The 20,998-nt window shown below is 42.8% G+C and overlaps 2 protein-coding genes across 4 annotated transcripts in view; both read left to right on the top strand.

Moving 5' to 3' along the window:
• Positions 1-1,002: 1,002 nt before the first annotated feature.
• On the top strand, positions 1,003-14,101 carry LOC135512180 (CREB3 regulatory factor-like). Of its 3 annotated transcripts, none has more exons than XM_064933911.1 (10): positions 1,003-1,163; positions 1,403-1,480; positions 2,385-2,407; positions 2,653-2,765; positions 9,167-9,388; positions 9,765-10,359; positions 10,656-10,845; positions 11,078-11,151; positions 11,474-11,599; positions 11,698-14,101. In XM_064933911.1, the coding sequence occupies exons 4-10, from the start codon at positions 2,664-2,666 to the stop codon at positions 11,814-11,816; spliced, it is 1,428 nt and encodes a 475-aa protein (XP_064789983.1). In that variant the 5' UTR covers positions 1,003-1,163; positions 1,403-1,480; positions 2,385-2,407; positions 2,653-2,663; the 3' UTR covers positions 11,817-14,101. The 3 variants fall into 3 exon arrangements, with proteins under 3 accessions (XP_064789983.1, XP_064789981.1, XP_064789982.1); XM_064933909.1 differs by having other exon boundaries at positions 2,649-2,765; XM_064933910.1 differs by having other exon boundaries at positions 1,003-1,480; positions 2,649-2,765.
• Positions 14,102-19,677: 5,576 nt separating this feature from the next.
• The window catches only part of pyroxd2 (pyridine nucleotide-disulphide oxidoreductase domain 2), a 38,830-nt gene continuing 37,509 nt past the window's right edge, over positions 19,678-20,998 (top strand). Inside the window, exon 1 of the mRNA XM_064933908.1 lies at positions 19,678-19,875. Within this exon, the coding sequence (XP_064789980.1) occupies positions 19,758-19,875 (118 nt within the window). The 5' untranslated portion in view covers positions 19,678-19,757. The remainder of the gene's footprint in view (positions 19,876-20,998) is intronic.

Here is a 20,998-nt window from a genome sequence, read left to right as displayed (position 1 = left end):
TACATTTTTTATCCAACATGTACTTCACTCACATAAAAAGGTTGGATGGTAATTGAAATTATATTTTGGACGATCATGTGCATGCTTACAGGAGACTTTTGAAGTAGCCTAATCAAACTAAAGCATTGTCTGTCACTGGTTGTGTTTATGCCACATATAAAAGGCAATACATTTTGAATTAAACATTCAAATCACATGGCTTTTGCACCATTTTGTACTCAATTTGTACTCGCCAATTTTGTACTCACTTGAAAACAATAATGCAATTATTCATTGCATTGTGGTGTTGTAAGCTAGTCAATAATTGTATTGTTCCTAAACCAGATCAATAGGGAGCTTTTTAAGCTGCATATCTTCACTGTTCTTCCATGCGCAATGATGCCCCTGGCCTATCAACTATTCCTATTTGTTCTTGTGGCTTCATATAGACAATTGATGCAGTTTGAATAATTGTATGTGAGGTATGATTATTAGTTAGCCTATTGCAGATCTGGACAAATGATCCACCTACCACTGATCCACCTACCACTATTGTCACCCCCCCTCCCCACACACACACACACACACACACACACACACACACACACACACACACACACACACACACACACACACACACACACACACACACACAATATATATATATATATATATATCGAAATTTCCCTTACATTTCAGACATATCTGCTTCCACAAATTATATGACTGGTGTTCTCGTTTCATTTCCTTCCTTACTCTTCGTTCCTGAGAACAAATCCTACACTCTACCTTCACAGCTGATCCTGGATGGAACCATTTGGGATGTGAGGGGAATTATTTATCAAAAAGTTACACATTACCGCGTTTAGAGGAAATATAGACTAGCATAATGAAATCTTGAACATGACTATGTTATTTTGATAACAGTAATGCAATGCATGTTAACAACATACGTGTGTATTCATTAGAAATAACGAAAAATGTTTCCTTGTTTCCCTAAGGCTAGACCATTCCAAAGCCAGCTGTTCATAACAATGACCAAATAATATTTAGCGACGATAGCCGTCTAGAGGACCACATTTCATTTATTTCAATTCGATTAATTTCTGCGGGCTTGTGGAGAAGTAAATCGGTCTACAGAGATATATGTAACTTTGTACTTTTGACTGATGGAACAGTTGACTGTAAGTAGCCTAGCCTACTACAGCAAAGGTAGACATGGATCGAGCAATGTCCCTGTAGCCTAGTTAGGGTGGTTTTAATTTGTTGCGGCTCTTATGCCACTCAATGCGACTGATGCACTCTTCCTGTGTTCTAAACAGTGGCTTCCCATGTTATAGATGTGTAGGACTCATAAAAATGGAATAGCGTTAATATGTTGCATCATATTTAGTGGTCAAACGTTTAACCTATTTTCTGTCAGAATCGCGGGACTGCGCGTTGACAGATGACGGGTGCGCGCTTCAACATAGGAAAATGTGACACACCGTCCATGCAGGAGGTAAGACAGCTGTTCGTTTAAAATAATGCATTTTCGTATCTTGAGTTTCAGGGACAGTGTCAGGGTGATATTTTTTGCCAAATTTGGTTTTTAAAGGACTTGAAGGACATACAGCTAGATTTGGGTCTATGTATGAGAATAACAGTCAGTTTATTGTGAAAATATTCATCCAACAGCTGTCAAGTACAGAGGTTGCTATTGTCTTATTTCTTGGAAATAACTAGGCACCCCTCTCTTTCTTCATGTTTTTTTCACCACTCTAGAGTTCAACGGAACATTCTAGAATGCACTGAACAATTCCTTAGAGATATTTATTTATCTCGTGTGTGTGTGTGTGTGTGTGTGTGTGTGTGTGTGTGTGTGTGTGTGTGTGTGTGTGTGTGTGTGTGTGTGTGTGTGAGAGAGAGAGAGACACAGTGAAATGACTGATTATTACTATTTTAGGGATCTGGGGCACAGGAGGTTGGCTGTGGATATTAGTCTTTCCTCTGCTCGCTCGCTTGCTCTGTGCTCATACAATGGAAACAGCAACCCTATTTTTTTCCTAATAGTTGTTTTAACAGTCCTGATAGTGTTCACATACTTTCTGAACAAATCATAGTATACATACATTATAATAAGTAGTGGTTCTTGATTGAATGACTCCCAAACTGTATGTAGCAGATCATCCCTTCTTTTCTCTACCAGCTATAAATACATTTTATGGACGCTATATGGTCTTGCTAAGGCATATGTCTTACTGCAGTTATAATTCAGCTGCTCTATAACATTTTTTAATGTTAAGGCTAACTCTCTGTCAGTCTATTATGAGATGATGTGAACTCTGACCTCTTGCGGTTTGTGTACTGATGATGAGGAAGCTAACCGTTCTAAACTGCTAACCCTTCCTTCTGCCTCTGACCAGGTCCAAGCACCACCATGCCTCAGGTACACAGCCTTGTTATACTTTGTTGTATTATACATTATACTTCATAATATAAAGATACTCCCATAGAAATATAATGTATTTCTATGGATACTCCATGTTGCTAGTTGCTAGGTTACTGATGTAATGGGGGCTATTGTACAATATGAGAACTGATAGTCATCTGTCTTTCCCTCTCTCTTTATCTTTCTCTCTCTGGCCTCCTGCCCTTCTCTCTTTGTCTTTCCCACACTTGTTCTCCAGCCAGGTAGCAGTGGGATGGAGCCTTTCTTTGGTGAGGCGTATGGGACCCATGGGTTATCTGCGACTTCAGAGCCATTCACTGTCTCTCCTACAGGGGGCAGCATAGAGTCAGATCAGGTAGGTGCAGGGGAAAACATTTTATTTTGGCCATGAGTCCTCTTGTCGTGTGACCCACATCTGAATCAGTCCCAAAATTACAGCAACCTTTGGAAGTGAATACCAGATAATTATAAACAATTGCAAGTGTCTTCAATTACATTTTTAACATCTTCCTGACCAAGTCTGTCATACCCACGTTTCAAGCAGACCACCATAGTCCCCGTGCCCAAGAACGCCAAGGTAACCTGTCTAAATGACTGTTGCCCGTAGCACTCACGTCTGTAGCCATGAAATGCTTTGAAAGGCTGGTTATGGCTCACAACACCATCATCCCAGACACCCTGGACCCACTCCAATTCACATAACGCTCCAACAAATCCACAGATGATGCAATGTCTATTGCACCCCACACTGCCCTTTCCCACCTAGATGAAAGCTATAGCTATGTGAGAATACTTTTAATTGACTACAGCTCAGTGTTCAACACCATAGTGTCCTCCAAGCTCATCACTAAACTAAGAACCATGGGATTAAACAACTGCCTCTGCAGTTGGATATTTCACTTTCTGAAGGGCCGCCCCCAGGTGGTGAGGGTAGGCAACAACACATCCGCCAAGCTTACCCTCAACAAGGGGGCCTCTCAGGGGTGCGTGCTTAGCCCCATCCTGTAATCCCTGTTCACCCACGACTGCGTGACCGCACACGACTCCAACTACATCATCAAGTTTGCTGACGATACGACAGTGGTAGGCCTGATCACTGGTGACGATGAAACAGCCTTTAGGGAGTAGGTCCGAGACCTGTCAGCGTGGTGCCAGGATAACATCCTCTTTCTCAAGGTCAGCAAGACAAAGAAGCTGATCATGGACTACAGGAAACGGAGGGCTGAGAACACCCCCATTCACATTGCTGTAGTGGAGACGGTCAAGAGCTTCAAGTTCCTCTGTGTCCACATCACTAAGGATCTATCATGGTCCAAATACACCAACACAGTTTTGAAGAGGGTATGCCAACACCTCTTCCCCCTCAGAAGGTTGGAGAGATTTGTCATGGGCCCTCAGATCCTCAAATTTCTACAGCTGCACCATTGAGAGCATCTTGACAGGCACGTGACGAATAAAAGCGCGTAGCGTGTAAAAAGCGTCTGTCCTCGGTTGGAACACTCACTACGAGTTCCAAACTGCCTCTGGCAGCAACACCAGCACAGTAACTATTTGTCTGAAGCTTTATGAAATTGATTTGTATTTGGCCGGGCAGCCGCACACACACAAGCCTTAGATCAAATCAAATCAAATCACATTTTATTTGTCACATACACATGGTTAGCAGATGTTAATGCGAGTGTAGCGAAATGCTTGTGCTTCTAGTTCCGACAATGCAGTAATAACCAACAAGTAATCTAACTAACAATTCCAAAACTACTGTCTTATACACAGTGTAAGGGGATAAAGAATATGTACATAAAGATATATGAATGAGTGATGGTACAGAGCAGCATAGGCAAGATACAGTAGATGGTATCGAGTACAGTATATGCATATGAGATGAGAATGTAAACAAAGTGGCATAGTTAAAGTGGCTAGTGATACATGTATTACATAAGGATGCAGTAGATGATATAGAGTACAGTATATACATATACATATGAGATGAATAATGTAGGGTATGTAAACATTATATTAGGTAGCATTGTTTAAAGTGGCTAGTGATATATTTTACATAATTTCCCATCAATTCCCATAATTAAAGTGGCTGGAGTTGAGTCAGTGTGTTGGCAACAGCCACTCAATGTTAGTGGTTGCTGTTTAACAGTCTGATGGCCTTGAGATAGAAGCTGTTTTTCAGTCTCTCGGTCCCAGCTTTGATGCACCTGTACTGACCTCGCCTTTTGGATGATAGCGGGGTGAACAGGCAGTGGCTCGGGTGGTTGTTGTCCTTGATGATCTTTATGGCCTTCCTGTAACATCGGGTGGTGTAGGTGTCCTGGAGGGCAGGTAGTTTGCCCCCGGTGATGCGTTTTGCAGACCTCACTACCCTCTGGAGAGCCTTACGGTTGTGGGCGGAGCAGTTGCCGTACCAGGCGGTGATACAGCCCGCCAGGATGCTCTCGATTGTGCATCTGTAGAAGTTTGTGAGTGCTTTTGGTGACAAGCCGAATTTCTTCAGCCTCCTGAGGTTGAAGAGGCGCTGCTGCGCCTTCTTCACGATGCTGTCTGTGTGAGTGGACCAATTCAGTTTGTCCTTGATGTGTATGCCGAGGAACTTAAAACTTACTACCCTCTCCACGACTGTTCCATCGATGTGGATAGGGGGGTGTTCCCTCTGCTGTTTCCTGAAGTCCACAATCATCTCCTTAGTTTTGTTGACGTTGAGTGTGAGGTTATTTTCCTGACACCACACTCCGAGGGCTCTCACCTCCTCCCTGTAGGCCGTCTCGTCGTTGTTGGTATTCAAGCCTACCACTGTTGTGTCGTCCGCAAACTTGATGATTGAGTTGGAGGCGTGCGTGGCCACGCAGTCGTGGGTGAACAGGGAGTACAGGAGAGGGCTCAGAACGCACCCTTGTGGGGCCCCAGTGTTGAGGATCAGCGGGGTGGAGATGTTGTTGCCTACCCTCACCACCTGGTGGCGGCCCGTCAGGAAGTCCAGTACCCAGTTGCACAGGGCGGAGGGTACTATGGTGTTAAATGCCGAGCTGTAGTCGATGAACAGCATTCTCACATAGGTATTCCTCTCGTGCAGATGGGTTAGGGCAGTGTGCAGTGTGGTTGAGATTGCATCGTCTGTGGACCTATTTGGGCACTTCTAGAGGACGGAAGTGAGTGCTACGGGGCGGTAGTCGTTTAGCTCAGTTACCTTAGCTTTCTTGGGAACAGGAACAATGGTGGCCCTCTTGAAACATATGGGAACAGCAGACTGGTATAGGGATTGATTGAATATGTCCGTAAACACACCAGCCAGCTGGTCTGCGCATGCTCTGGGGGCGCAGCTGGGGATGCCGTCTGGGCCTGCAGCCCTGCGAGGGTTAACACGTTTAAATGTTTTACTCACCTCGGCTGCAGTGAAGGAGAGTCCGCATGTTTTCGTTGCAGGCCGTGTCAGTGGCACTGTATTGTCCTCAAAGCGTGCAAAAAAGTTATTTATTCTGCCTGGGAGCAAGACATCCTGGTCCGTGACTGGGCTGGTTTTCTTTTTGTAGTCCGTGATTGACTGTAGATCCTGCCACATGCCTCTTGTGTCTGAGCCGTTGAATTGAGATTCTACTTTGTCTCTATACTGACGCTTAGCTTGTTTGATAGCCTTGCGGAGGGAATAGCTGGACTGTTTGTATTCGGTCATGTTACCAGTCACCTTACCCTGATTAAAAGCAGTGGTTCGCGCTTTCAGTTTCACGCGAATGCTCCCATCAATCCACGGTTTCTGGTTTGGGAATGTTTTAATCATTGCTATGGAAACGACATCTTCAACGCACGTTCTAATGAACTCGCTCACCGAATCAGCATTTTCGTCAATGTTGTTGTTTGATGCAATACGAAACATATCCCAGTCCACGTGATGGAAGCAGTCTTGGAGTGTGGAAACAGCTTGGTCGGACCAGCGTTGAACAGACCTCAGCGCGGGAGCTTCTTGTTTTAGTTTCTGTCTGTAGGCAGGGATCAACAAAATGGAGTCGTGGTCAGCTTTTCCGAGCTGGGCAGGGCCTTATATGCGTCGCGGAAGTTAGAATAGCAATGGTCCAAGGTTTTTCCAGCCTTGGTTGCGCAATTGATATGTTGATACAATTTAGGGAGTCTTGTTTTCAGATTAGCCTTGTTAAAATCCCCAGCTACAATGAATGCAGCCTCAGGATGTATGGATTCCAGTTTGCAAAGAGTCAAATAAAGTTCGTTCAGAGCCATCGATGTGTCTGCTTGGGGGGGAATATATCCGGCTGTGATTATAATCGAAGAGAATTCTCTTGGTAGATAATGCGGTCGACATTTGATTGTGAGGAATTCTAAATCAGTTGAACAGAAGGATTTGAGTTCCTGTATGTTTCTGTGATCACACCACGTCTCGTTAGCCATAAGGCATACGCCCCCGCCCCTCTTCTTACCAGAAAGAAAGATGTTTGTTTCTGTCGGCGCGATGCGTGGAGAAACCCGCTGGCTGCACCGCCTCCGATAGCGTCTCTCCAGTGAGCCATGTTTCCGTGAAGCAAAGAACGTTAGTCTCTTATGTCCCTCTGGAATGCTACCCTTGCTCGGATTTCATCAACCTTGTTGTCAAGAGACTGGACATTGGCGAGAAGAATGGAGTGGTGCATGATGTGCCCGTCTCTGGAGTCTGACCAGAAGACCGCCTCGTTTCCCTCTTTTACAATGTGCAATGCCAAGTGTCGACTGTAGTAGCGTAAAGCTCACCGCCATTGGATTCTGGAGCAGTGGAAACATGTTCTCTGGACTGATTAAATAATGGCCTGGGGCTGTTTTTCATGGTTCTGACTCGAGGTCGACCGATTAATCGAAATGGCCGATTTAATTAGGACCGTAACAATCGGAAATTGTTTTTTTCAAACTGGCGTCCATGTACACATACACCCCGGGACACATGCACAAGCACACTGACTTTCCTGTCTAACTATAGAGGCCGATGTAAAAAAAAATATATATAAAAAAATCTTTATTTAACTAGGCAAGTCGGTTAAGAACACATTCTTATTTTCAATGACAACCTAAGAATGGTGGGTTAACTGCCTCGTTCAGGTGCAGAAAGACAGATTTTCACCTTGTCAGCTCGGGGAACCAATCTTGCAACCTTACAGTTAACTAGTCCAACGCAATAACGACCTGCCTCTCTCTCATTGCACTCCACAAGGAGACTGCCTGTTACGCAAATGCAGTAAGCCAACGTAAGTTGCGAGCTAGCATTAAACTTATCTTATAAAAAACAATCAATCATAATCACTAGTTAACTACACATGGTTGATGATATTACTAGATATTATCTAGCGTGTCCTGTGTTGCATATAATCTGACTGAGAATACAATCATACAAGTATCTAAGTATCTGGCTGAGTGGTGGTAGGCAGAAGCAGGCGCATAAACATTAATTCAAACAGCACTTTCATGCGTTTTGCCAGCAGCTCTTCGTTGTGCGTCAAGCATTGCGCTGTTTATGACTTCAAACCTATCAACTCCCGAGATGAGGCTGGTGTAACTGAAGTGAAATGGCTGGCTAGTTAGCGCGTGCTAAGCCTTGGGGTGGTTGTTCCCCTTGTTCCCCTCTGAGCCTTGGGGTGGTTGTTCCCCTTGCTCTGCATGGGTAACGCTGCTTCGATGTGGTGGCTGTTGTCGTTGTGTTGCTGGTTCGATCCCAGGGAGGAGCGAGGAGAGGGACGGAAGCTATACTGTTACACTGGCAATACTAAAGTGCCTATAAGAACATCCAATAGTCAAAGGTTAATGAAATACAAATGGTATAGAGGGAAATAGTCCTATAATTCCTATAATAACTACAACCTAAAACTTCTTACCTGGGAATATTGAAGACTCATGTTAAAAGGAACCACCAGCTTTCATGTGTTCTCATGTTCTGAGCAAGGAACTGAAACGCTAGCTTTCTTACATAGCACATATTGCACTTTTGCTTTCTTCTCCAACACTTTGTTTTTGCATGATTTAAACCAAATTGAACATGTTTCATTATATACTAAATTGATAGGCTAAATTGATTTTATTGATGTATTATATTAAGTTAAAATAAGTGTTAATTCAGTATTGTTGTAATTGTCATTATTACAAAATAAAAAATGAAATCGGCCGATTAATCGGTATCGGCTTTTTTGGTCCTCCAATAATCGGTATCGGCTTTTTTGGTCCTCCAATAATCGGTATCGGCGTTGAAAAATCATAATCGGTCGCTCTAGTTTGGACTAGGCCCCTTAGTTCCAGTAAAAGGAAATCTTATTGTTACAGCATACAATGACATTATAGACGATTTTGTGCTTCCAACTTTATGGCAACATTTTGGGGAAGGCCCTTTCCTGTTTCAGCATAACAATGCCTGTGCACAAAGCAAGGTCCATATAGAAATGGTTTGTCAAGATCAGTGTGAAAGAACTTGACTGGCCTGCACAGAGCCCTGAACTCAACCCCATTGAACACCTTTGGGATGAATTGGAACGCCGACCTGGAGCCAGGACTAATCGCCCAACATCAGTACCTGACCTCACTAATGCTCTTGTGGCTGAATGGAAGCAATTCCCCGCAGCAATGTTCTAACATCTAGTGGAAAACCTTCCCAGAAGGGTAGAGGTTGTTATAGCAGGAAAAGGGGGACCAACTCCATGTTAACGCCCGTGATTTTGGAATGAGATGTTCGACAAGCAGGTGTCCGCATACTTTTCATGTAGTATATGTTTTGTCTCTGTGCTGTAGTGTGTGGTGGTGATGTTGGGGCCCCCTGCCCTGTCCCTGTGTCGAGGCCAGCAGCGTGGATGTGAGTTACTCAGTGATCTCTTAGAAGACTCGACCACTGATGACACACACACCTCCGAGCGTCGCTGGGACGTCTCGGCCCTGGATGACATTACACGCTATACCAAGGGCAGCCCAGAGAGGACTCCACCGAGCTGCGAGCGCTCTTCCGTCTCACCTGAGGTAGGGGTTACTTATAACCGTAGATTACCCAGATTAACATCATCACTGACCTTATCCATTAGATCGCTGGAAGTCACTCCTTAGGAACTCTGCATTTGGGGAATGTAAATCTAAGTCACCCTGGTTTAGCGCTCGCACACATCGCACCGATTGTGGCTCTAGCATTTGTCTGCCGAATGTTAAGCGTGCTGTGTTTTAGGGTTACCACGTGGTGTAGATGTCTGAGTGCCAACATTTTCCACGTGATTCTACATGTAAAATCGGTGTGCTCTCAGTTCGAAAATTACGTTCAGAGATACTAAGTACTCTCGGCCAGCAAACGCTATTGTTGTGTCTGAGCCCTTAACCTCTACCTACTCTGTTTTGCTCTCCACAGGGAAGCAGAGAAGAACCATGGTTATCCCAGAGACCAGGGGGCAGGCAGCTGAGGAACCCTACAGACCTCACACCCCGTTTGGGGTTAGTGGCTGGACACCACCCTCTGACTGGGAGAGGTCCAGGGCCCTGGAGCCAAGAGGCTAGAGGACAGGAGAGTGAAGATAGGAAAGGGCTGCATCAGGTGGTTCAGGAGGAGAGGGTATCACTTCCTGTGGATCTGGAGGTCCACAGTGAAGAACATAACTACTCTCTACAGAGTGAGCTAGACACTGAGTCTAGTCAAGGAACAGACTGTGATATTGGAGAGGAGGAGAAAGGGGAAGAAGATGAGAAAGAGGAGGGGAGAGAAGCCATGGAGGAAGTGAAGGAAAAGGAGGAGCTTCAGCCCCATGTGAGACCAAAAAAACGCTGGTGTTACTGGGAATGTAGCCTCTACAGTGAGGCAGACCTGGGGAGAGATGGAGAAAGAGATAGCAGGAGAGCCAAAGGGAGAGATGAGGGAAAGGATGAAGAGAAAGATGGAGGGGACATAATCTGGGGCCCTAGCACCCTACCCAGCACCATGTGCCTGATAGGGGGGACCTCCACCAATGGTGAGACCACAAGGCCCACAAATGTACAATGGAATGAAAGATGTAAAACATTTTACATTAAATTGAGAAATATATGTCCATTTCAACAACCACGGTGTTGGAGACCCAACACTCTGGCAGTGTTAATTTATCAACACTCATTCGGTAGGTCACATATACACACTAGGAAATTCAGATGTAAAATGTACTGCCAGTTGCATATTGAGGGGTTGGTGAAGCATACAATTATATTTAGTAATTTAGCAGATGCTCTTATCCAGAGTGACTTACAGACAAAAACCCTGTGTGTTCCCTAGGTAAGCAAGGCCAGAGGAAAGCCCGTCGTACAGACGCCAGTGACCTGACCCCGAGCCCTGTGAAGCTACAGAGCCTGGGGGAGCAGCTCCACACACTCAGCTCTGCTCTGGAGGGCATGACTCCAGTCAGTGACCTGCCTGTTACTGCCAGGGCACCAACACGAAAGGAGAGGAACAAACTGGCCTCCAGGTACACATACACCCCGGGACACATGCACACGCACACACGCACACTGACTTTCCTGTCTAACTATAGAGACCTCATTTTCTGGTGGCTTTTCCACACAGCACTTTCAGACGTCCATTTGATTTGCACAGCAGGGTGTGTATAGCTACAGTAAGTGCTAGTGAGGGCGAGTGTAGTGGAGCATAAGTCCTGGCAATAGGTTGGTAAACTGTCCTCTCTCTCTCTCTCTCTGAAGAGCGTGTCGGCTGAAAAAGAAAGCCCAGCATGAGGCCAACAAAATTAAACTGTGGGGGCTGAACCAGGAGTATGGTGAGTAGTTTATGCCTATCATAATTGGTGACCCACCTAAAGCTGTTGTTATGGGGTCAAGTGGTGAACCACGGTGTAAAAATGTGTTTCTAGCCAGGACCATGTGTCAAGTAGTTGAAAAGTTGCTAATTAACCATTGGATTGCTAGACGTTCACGTTAAGTAACCATCTGTATTATGTAACCATACCAAACGTAACATATCATACTAATTTGAGTGTCCCGTATTTACATTTACTGTGTTACATCTGTTCCTAAAGACCAGGCTGCCATTTTAGCTCCTTCAGTCAATACTTCATGTCTCTGATGGTGTAATTCCTTCAGATTGCCTGCTGGGGGCGGTGCTACAGATAAAGGAGCTGATCCGCCAGAGAGTGGAGAGCAGAGAGGAAGACACAGAGCGAGGCGCTCTGAGAGATCGACTGGAGGACATTCTGAAGGAATCAGCTGGTGAGTATGTAGATTGTTTGGACCTTCATGGGACCCTGTTAGTGTATGTTAATTGTGTGAATGTTTATGTGCTTCCATGTCTGTGTGTATGTGTGCAGGGCCACGTGTAGCAGGTCGAGGCAAAGTGTTTGTGGAGAGGATCTTGAAGAACCATGCCGGGGGACAGAGCACCAGAGAGACTCAGGGAGAAGGAGGGTCATCGGACCCTAGCCTCTAACCTCTTCTCCCCACCAGAGTCACTATCCTGTCCGCTTCTCCCTTCACTTCGCACTTTCTGACATGGAGAGAAGGTAGGACAGATAGACGGACACACACACACAAACACTTAGGTAGATAGGATCTGGTTGAACTGTTTTGTTAGGCTTGCACTGTGTCTTGGTCTCTAGCTGCTACAGTATAGTTGATGAGTGTCACAGAACGGTAACATATGGCGTGTGTGTTTGTGTATAAGGGAGTGTGCATGATTCCAGTGTATTTATTGCATTATGTACTGTAGTATACCCCATTGTGCCTAAAGGAAGACACTGTGTGCTGCTAGCTAGTTGTAGTTATACACTATGTATTCTCAGAGAACAGGGAGAGGAGTGACAGTGAATATGGTGCTTATAACAGTGGACACGATGAGTAAGCTGTTTAGCTTGACGTCCATTTAGAATTGTACTGTAAACCAAAAGGGCATGGATAAACAGACAGACGAGGGACGACTTTGGCATCATGTGAATGTTGCACAATGGTTCTCAAAGATGCTGCTTGCATGGTCGTTTTATGTCTCTGCTATCCTTTAAGGTAAATGCTACTTTTGTCTATCTCTACAGATCCTCTTTAAAACTGCTATCATAATGTACTGTACTGCTCTACAGATGAACCTGTGTAGAAAGGATGATAATAATAACCTTAAACCAGGAATGCGCAACTCCGGTCTTCAGGAAGGCAATGTGTTTACTGGTTTTAGTTTTTTCCTGCAAATCAGTGACTGACTTCTACCTGGGAAACCTGGGCCCATGTTCACAAAGAGTCTCAGAGTAGGAGTTGATTAAAGGCTTTTTAGATCATAATGGATAGGATTCCATGGACAGGGGGGACCTGATCCTAAATCTGCTCTCCTACTCTGAGACACTTTTTTTGACATGGCTCGGGCGTGTGTTCTCTCAGCAATGAGCGATATTAATTGATCAATTAAGTGCCACAGGAAGATAAGACAACCAGCGGACGCTGCTGCACCCCTGAATACCAGAGTTGTCCATCCCTGTCCTAAACCCACAGTACTGTAACTGTTAGATTCAAAGATTTGGATCTCTCTATCTAGGTCTATGGTACTTTGTGTAGCCTGTGCCTTTGAATGCTCTTTGAGAGTAAATACTAACACGCACAGAACCACATCTCTCTTTGCCTCTCTTTGTGCTACTAATATTTCTATATAATACAATATAGAAAACACAACTTCATCTGTGGTAAAAAAAAATACTAATTTTATAACCCCTACAAACCTGAACGTTTACTATTATATCTTTGCAAAAATGGAAGTGAGTACATATTTCCTGCTGTGATTTCTGAGAGGAAAAGCATAGTGTACCCATTTGATGTGTAGTCTTTATAATCCCAGGGCCCATGTTCATAAAGCGTAATCTTAATAAGATTTGGACAGAGAGGACCTGATCCTAGACCAACACTCCTACGCTGAGATACTTTATGGATATGGACCTAGAGCTTTCCTGCACTCATAGTCCTGTCATTGTACTTAATGTACTTGAACGTAGGAGCACAGTAGTCTATTTACTTGAACGATGGAGCACAGCGAGAAGTACAAGTTCCTGCTATAGCTTTACTAACACTGCAGTAGTCATGAACTGCCCTGCCACAGATGGCAATAATCCTCAATTGAATGGACGCTTGATCATATCCTCAATTAATCTCAAACAATAATTCCAAATAATAATGGAACATTTCATAACTGCCCACAAAAGTATTATGTCTTAACATGCATGCATAAACACACATGAAAAGAGGTGACATGTATGTTAACATGTCACAGCACAGGAACCATATAAAGGATCATAACAAAAAAATGTAGTATCTTGCACATTTATTGAAGTTGATTTTCAAAGAAGTACTGTATATTGTGATGAAGGGAAAATATTGATCAGGAATGGATTTGTCTGGGAAATGACCATGTATGGAGTCATACGCCCTAACAGACCCGTCGTTTCAGAAAGCTGTGTATTGTCAAGTTATCTGCTAGGATAGTTAATTCCAGTCTTATTCAAGCTTTAGCCTATTCATCTGAGCTTGCAGTAGTTCTTATGTAATAAGCCATTTTGTTATGTGTGTTAACCCCTTTATGAACCATTTATTAGCTCTGACTGTGCATGAAAAAGAAACAAACTAAAAAGATAGTGTTGTACAAATAGAACACATTGTTTTGTTCAGTCTGTGTAAATGTATATTTTACTATGTTGAAGCTGCTGCTATAGTATGTCAATAAAAATCTATATTCTTAAAATACCAAGTATTTTATGAGTTGATTATATGATGTTTGCGCATTTCATACTATTTATACTGAATTGGAAAAAACAATGGGCTATGATCATATTCAACAGGGACAACAATGTGAAATATGTCTGGAGTCTGGTCTGTATGCTGTATCATGTGAACTGTAAATTAAATATTATTTAGCATGCTCAGCAAAACCACACACACATAAAGGTACAACGGGTTCTCGTAGACATCGACCAGGTCATCAATGAAGATGGAGAAAACAAGTGGACCGAGAATTTATCCTAGTGGTACAGAGGCATTAATGGGAGAAAGTTCTGAGGCTTGGCCAGACAATACAACTCTGTTAGATCTGTTGTAGAGGTAACTGCAGCCATGTCAGAAGCTGTCCAGATACCCTCTTGGAGCAGAGTTTGGTACATAGAGGGCCTAACCTCTGCACTATGGTGTTGGGTACATAGAGTTGGGGTATCGGCAGTTTGAGACAGTTCAAGGTTGAATTGTAGTGGTCTTGAGACTTCTGCTAGACTTTATTAATGCGTCCACGTGTTATCTGGTACATGGGGTGATGGAAAGCAGATAGATTAGCAAATTCAGTTAGGTTTGTAACTTCAGTTAGGTTGGCAAATAAATTGCAGTGCAGGGAGTGATGCTGTGTAAGGAATTGTGCTCCAGTTCTTCTCTCCTTGAGGAATATTTATCTTGTTCTGTCTGCGGCGACATCTTTAAGGATCCTGTCCTCCTGACGTAGCCACAGCATCTGTACAGTCTGTCTGCAGGAATGCTGGAAATATAAGGAATCTCTGGAATTTCCAGTTCGCAGGAAAATTAGCCTATTATAGGAATTACCTCTCCCCAACACAGCTCTGAATAACCTGTGTGAGGCCTTCTTACAGGAGAGGAGTCCAAGAGCTTCAGCACGGTCCAAGGTGCTCTGCAGTCTGCACAACGAGAAATTTAAGCTCTTCTGTCTGGAGGACAAACAGCCCATCTGTTGGGTGTGTCGAGGGTAAAAGAAACACACATCTCATGACTGTATGTCTGTAGATGAGGCTGCGCAGGGGCAGAGGGTAAGATAGGCATTGAGAAAAACAAATGGGAGTATCTCTCACTCTGTTTTCAACCAATACATTATAAACAAACACTTGGGGGATGTTTCCCGACACAGAATAATCCCAATCCTGGACTAAAAAGCATTTTCAATGGACATTCCCCATAGAGAACAAATAGTAGTAGTGTCTTTTTGTAGGCACTAACAGAGGCTAACTCCGCCATGGCTCGTTGGGCAAAGCCTATGGTGAAATTCATGCTGGAGGTGTTTTGGATGAAAGATGAAAATAAGGTCTGTGGTAAACACAGGTTTCCAAGATCTTATACATTTTGTTCTATGAGAATCTTCATATGCTAAGGTCACTTTTTGTGCATTTTTTGCCATATATCCCAAAATTCCATGCTTTTCTCAAGTAACTTCCCCCATAGCAAAGCCCAATGAACCAGAGGTAGAAAATACTAACGCATTTCCGTTTTTTAGGACTAAAAACTGGAGAGCTCTATTGAGCTTGTTTCTTAGTCCAGGACTAGGCTTAATCAGTGTCTGGGAAACTGCACCTTGAAGTACTTTTGTTGTCTGAATGAGTCTGGTAGGTTTAAAATTCAATTTTGCTACATTCATTTCCTTTACTTGTTTTTAAATGGGAAATGTAATTATTGTGATCCTGGCGTAATAGCTATTTTGTGTCGCAAAAGCAACAGGATTTTACCTGCTACACTGGAAGCAACATTTTTGGCCAGTGCAAGGTTTTATTCAAATGAATAGGAGTCTCTGCATAATGCATAGCGTAGCAAGCCAGTGAGTGCACATGGGTGCTTCTGACACCGAGATTTGCAGAAAGGAGTTCAAACAATACTCTCCTGTAAAGTGAAGAGATTGTCTCCTCAGTGACGTTCTGTTTCATTTCAGGAGTAACTCCAGACTGCCCTGTAGCTCCTTCAGGAGAAGATGAAGGTCTTCAATGAAGTTAAACAAACCTGTGATCAAACAGAATAGCATATTAAGGTACACTGCCTTCGGAAAGTATTCAGACCCCTTGACTTTTTCCACATTTTGTTAGGGAGGTGACCAAGAACCCTATTGTCGCTCTGACAGAGCTCTACAGTTCCTCTGTGGAGATGGGAGAACCTTCCAGAAGGACAACCATCTCTGCAGCACTCCACCAATCAGGACTTTATGGTAGAGTGGCCAGACGGAAGCCACTCCTCAGTAAAAGGCACATGACAGCCCACTTGGAGTTTGCCAAAAGGCACCTAAAGACTCTTAGACCATGGGAAACAATATTCTCTGGTCTGATGAAACCAAGATTGAACTCTTTGGCCTGAATGAAGTGTCACGTCTGGAGGAAACCTGGAACCATCCCTACGGTGAAGCATGGTGGTGTTGGCATCATGTTGTGGCGATCTTTTTCAGTGGCAGGTACTGGGAGACCAGTCAGGATCGAGGCAAAGATGAACGGAGCAAAGTACAGAGAGATCCTTGACGAAATCCTGCTCCTCAAACTGGAACGAAGGTTCACCTTCCAACAGGACAACGACCCTAAGCACATAGCCAAGACAATGCATGAGTGGCTACAGGACATGTCTCTGAATCACCTTTTGTGGCGCAGCCAGACCGAGGAGTTGAACCCCATCAAACATCTCTGGAGAGACCTGAAAATAGCTGTGTATTAACACTCCCCTCCAACCTGACAGCGCATGAGAGGATCTGCAGAAAAGAATGGGAGAAACTCCCCAAATACAGGTGTATTTAAAAATGTTAGTTGATGGGTTAGCAATTAGCATTTTTGACATTTAAGTCGAGATACTACTAATACTTTTTGATAAGCGTTTTAGCAAACAAATATGTCCATTATTATCGGCATACAGTCCCCAGTTATTGGCCACCTTACTCTTTTGTTCAATTACAAGATATATCCATTTAATTATGCTTAAAAAAGAGACACCAACCTCGTATCCAAAGCATTTACTAGATAGTTGACAAGTTGGCTAGTCTTTGAGTAAAAAAAAAAAAGAATTGCCTGTCAACTTTTAATTTAATTTCTTCACCAACATCTTCTTCAGTGTTTTATCTAAATAGTGCTTCATTATTTGTTTTACAGATTAATCTTATGTTTTGAGCAAGTAGATAACAGGTTAATACTAACATATACATTTGAAGTCGGAAGTTTACATTCACCTTAGCCAAATACATTTAAACTCAGTTTTTCACCATTTCTGACATTTAATCTTGGTAAAAATTTCCTGTCTAACATCAGCTAGGATCACCACTTTATTTTAAGAATGTGAAATGTCAGAATAATAGTAGAGAATGATTAATTTCAGATTTTATTTCTTTCATCACATTCCCAGTGGGTCAGAAATGTACATGCACACAATTAGTATTTGGTAGCATTGCCTTTAAATTGTTTAACTTGGGCCAAATGTTTCGGGTAGACTTCCACAAGCTTCCCACAATAAATGGAATTTAGGTGGAATTTGGCCCATTACTTCTGACAGAGCTGGTGTAACTGAGTCAGGTTTGTAGGCCTCCTTGCTCGCTCATGCTTTTTCAGTTCTGCCCACACATTTTCTATGGGATTGAGGTCAGGGCTTTGTGATGGCCACTCCAATACCTTGACTTTCTTGTTCTTAAGCCATTTTGCCACAACTTTGGAAGTATGCTTGGTGTCATTGTCCATTTGGTAGACGCATTTGTGACCAAGCTTTAACTTCCTGACTGATGTCTTGAGATGTTGCTTCATTATATCCACATAATTTTCCACTCTTATGATGCCATCTATTTTGTGAAGTGCACCAGTCCCTCCAGCAGCAAAGCACCCCCACAACATGATGCTGCCACCCCCATGCTTCACGGTTGGGGTGATGTTCTTCAGCTTGCAAGCCTCCCCTTTTTCCTCATAACATAAAAACAACTCAAACATAACGATGGCCAATTATTTTGTTTCATCAGACCAGAGGACATTTCTCCAAAAAGTATGATCTTTGTCCCCATGTGCAGTTGCAAACCGTAGTCTGGCTTTTTTATGGCGGTTTTGGAGCTGTGGCTTCTTCTTTGTTGAGCGGCCTTTCAGGTTATGTCAATATAGGTAACGTTTACCTGTGGATATAAATACTTTTGAACCTGTTTCCTCCAGCATCTTCACAAGGTAATTTGCTGCTGTTCTGGATTTGATTTGCACTTTTCGCACCAAAGTATGTTCATCTCTAGGAGACAGAACGCGTCTCCTTCCTGAGCGATATGACGACTGCATGGTCCCATGGTGTTTCTACTTGTGTACTATTGTTTGTACAGATGAACGTGGTACCTTCAGGTGTTTGGAAATTGCTCCCAAGGATGAACCAGACTTGTGGAGATCTACAATGTTTTTTCTGAGGTCTTGGCTGATTTCTTTAGATTTTCCCATGATGTCAAGCAAAGAGGCACTCAGTTTGAAGGTAGGCCTTAAAATACATCCACAGGTACACCTCCAATTGACTCAGATTATGTCAATTAGCCTATCAGAAGCTTCTAAAGCCATGACATCATTTTCTGGAGTTTTCCAAGCTGTTTACAGGCACATTCAACTGAGTGTATGTCAGCTTCTGACCCACTGGAATTGTGACACAGTGAGTTATAAGTGGAATAATCTATCTGTAAACAATTGTTGTGAAAATGCCTTGTCATGCACAAAGGAGATGTCCTAACCGACTTGCCAAAAATATATTTTGTTAACAAGAAATTTGAGGATTGGTTGAAAACCTAGTTTTAATGATTCCAACATAAGTGTATGTAAACTTCCGACTTCAACTGTAGATGAAAGGGACTTCATCACTCACTGGAGACCTGAAAAGAACCTCACTCAGAGATCCTTCAAATAGACCATCGAAATACCAAGCTAGTTCTGGGGCAGTTGAAGTTGTACCAAAGGTTTTTATGCTCCTTGTTCTATCTGTGGTTGTACTCTACACAAAACGTATTTTAATTTGCTAGGTAAAAGTGTAGGCATACTGTCTTTATAAGAAAATCAATATGATAGCCTATATACAGTAGAAAATGTTTGGTCTTTATTACACAAACACACCCATCTACTCCTGGTTTCGAACCTGGTGTTCTGTACCCCCAATTAACCCTTTTGTATTTTCCTTTTAACTTTAATGTAATTGTGGCATGAATCCTTCATGCTGATATGAAAATAAAAATGCATTTATCATTTTTACATTCCTATTAGCGTTTAAGCATTGCATTTTCGAACTGGCACTGATCACCCTCAATAAGATTTTATTGATGTAACAGTGGATAAAGGATTGGTCACACACTATTGTAGGGGAATGTATAAATACAATCCAGTTTAAATACAGTATAGTAATAGAAAATCAACATTAGTAGAACTATAAGAAAATCAGTTCAGTCAGTTCAATTAATTGAAGTTTCCCCTACATGCTGATCAGTTTATGAGCTTTTATATAAACGGTTGGGATCTGGATTGGGCAATAATAAACTGATCCTGGATCTGTACCTACGGGAAACTATGCGCAAGTAGGTGGAGCTTGTACGAGTTCAGTTCGGGCTACAAAGTTGCGTGGAGCAAGGAAGAAAAACGAGGAATCCAGGAAAAGTATACCAAAGTTTGTCATGGCTGCGACGGTGTGGACAGGCCGTACTCGGCAGGCAGTGACAACCCTAGGGACGGTGACAAGAGCCAGTCACTCAGCTGTCAAGTCCCACTACGACGCGGTGATCATCGGAGGAGGTAGGGGGACAAGGGAGACTGGCAAAAGCTGCACCGGGCTGCATAGTGCATGACGCGGGCTTTCCGATTCTAGTGCGACGGTTACTTTTTTTCACGCCGGTTGTGCAATTTTATTGACACAAAGTTGCAGGAGCGCTGTACTTGTTCAATGTTGCTGATCATTTGTACGTTTGTACGCTTTCTTAACGGTACCCAAAACTATATTTTACGAAAATGTAAGATAGGCAGGCTACAGTGACACAACACTGTTATAGGCTAATTTGGAGTCGTTGGCCTCATGTTATTTTAATGCTTTGTGAAAACCAACCCAATTTTGGTTATTTTGTTACCCAGCGTTGGGTAAATATTGGACACAACACACACTGGATTATTTTTACCCAGCTAGTTGAGTTGCGTGAATAACCCAACATATTCACATATCTCCCTCACTAACTTTAAGCACCAGCTGTCAGAGCAGCTCACAGATCACTGCACCTGTACATAGCCCATCTGTAAATATCCCATCCAACTAACTCATCCCCATACTGTTATTTATTTATTTGTTTTGCTCCTTTGCACCCCAGTATCTCTACTTGCACGTTCATCTTCTGCATATCTATCACTCCCGTGTTTAATTGCTAAATTGTAATTATTTCACCACTATGGCCTATTTATTGCCTTACCTCCTTTATCTTACCTCATTAGCACACGCTGCATATATACGTTTTCTGTTGTTATTGACTATATGTTTGTTTATTTCATGTGTAACTCTGTGTTGTTGTTTTTGTCTCACTGCCAAAATTCAGTCAACCTTTTTTTTTTTTTTACTTTCTCATATGTCAACTACAAAAGTATTATTTGGGCATTTTACCTAAAAAAGTCTGTGAAAGTAATTACACACACACACGTACCTTCATAAAGTATTCATACCCCTTGACATATTCCACATTTAGTTGTGTTACAGCCTGAATTCAAATGGATTAAATATATATTTTTTTTTCTCACACCCATCTACACACCCTGTAATGACAAAGTGAAAACATATTTTTGCAAACTTATTTAAAATGAAATACAGAAATATCGTATTTACATAAATGTTCACACTGAGTCAATACTTAGAAGCACATTTTGCAGCGATTACAGC

This window comes from Oncorhynchus masou, chromosome 24, assembly GCF_036934945.1.
Source record: "Oncorhynchus masou masou isolate Uvic2021 chromosome 24, UVic_Omas_1.1, whole genome shotgun sequence".
NCBI lineage: Eukaryota > Metazoa > Chordata > Actinopteri > Salmoniformes > Salmonidae > Oncorhynchus > Oncorhynchus masou.
The sequence above is the reverse complement of the archived record's forward strand: the minus strand, read 5'-3'. Positions and strand labels throughout refer to the sequence as shown.

What these genes read in the sequence shown, in the direction of transcription:
- LOC135512180 (XM_064933909.1), top strand. An exon ending in GCAGCATAGAGTCAGATCAG is followed by an intron (nt 2,766 to 9,166) that starts GTAGGTGCAGGG and finishes TCTGTGCTGTAG; the next exon opens with TGTGTGGTGGTGATGTTGGG. An exon ending in GCTCTTCCGTCTCACCTGAG is followed by an intron (nt 9,389 to 9,764) that starts GTAGGGGTTACT and finishes TGCTCTCCACAG; the next exon opens with GGAAGCAGAGAAGAACCATG.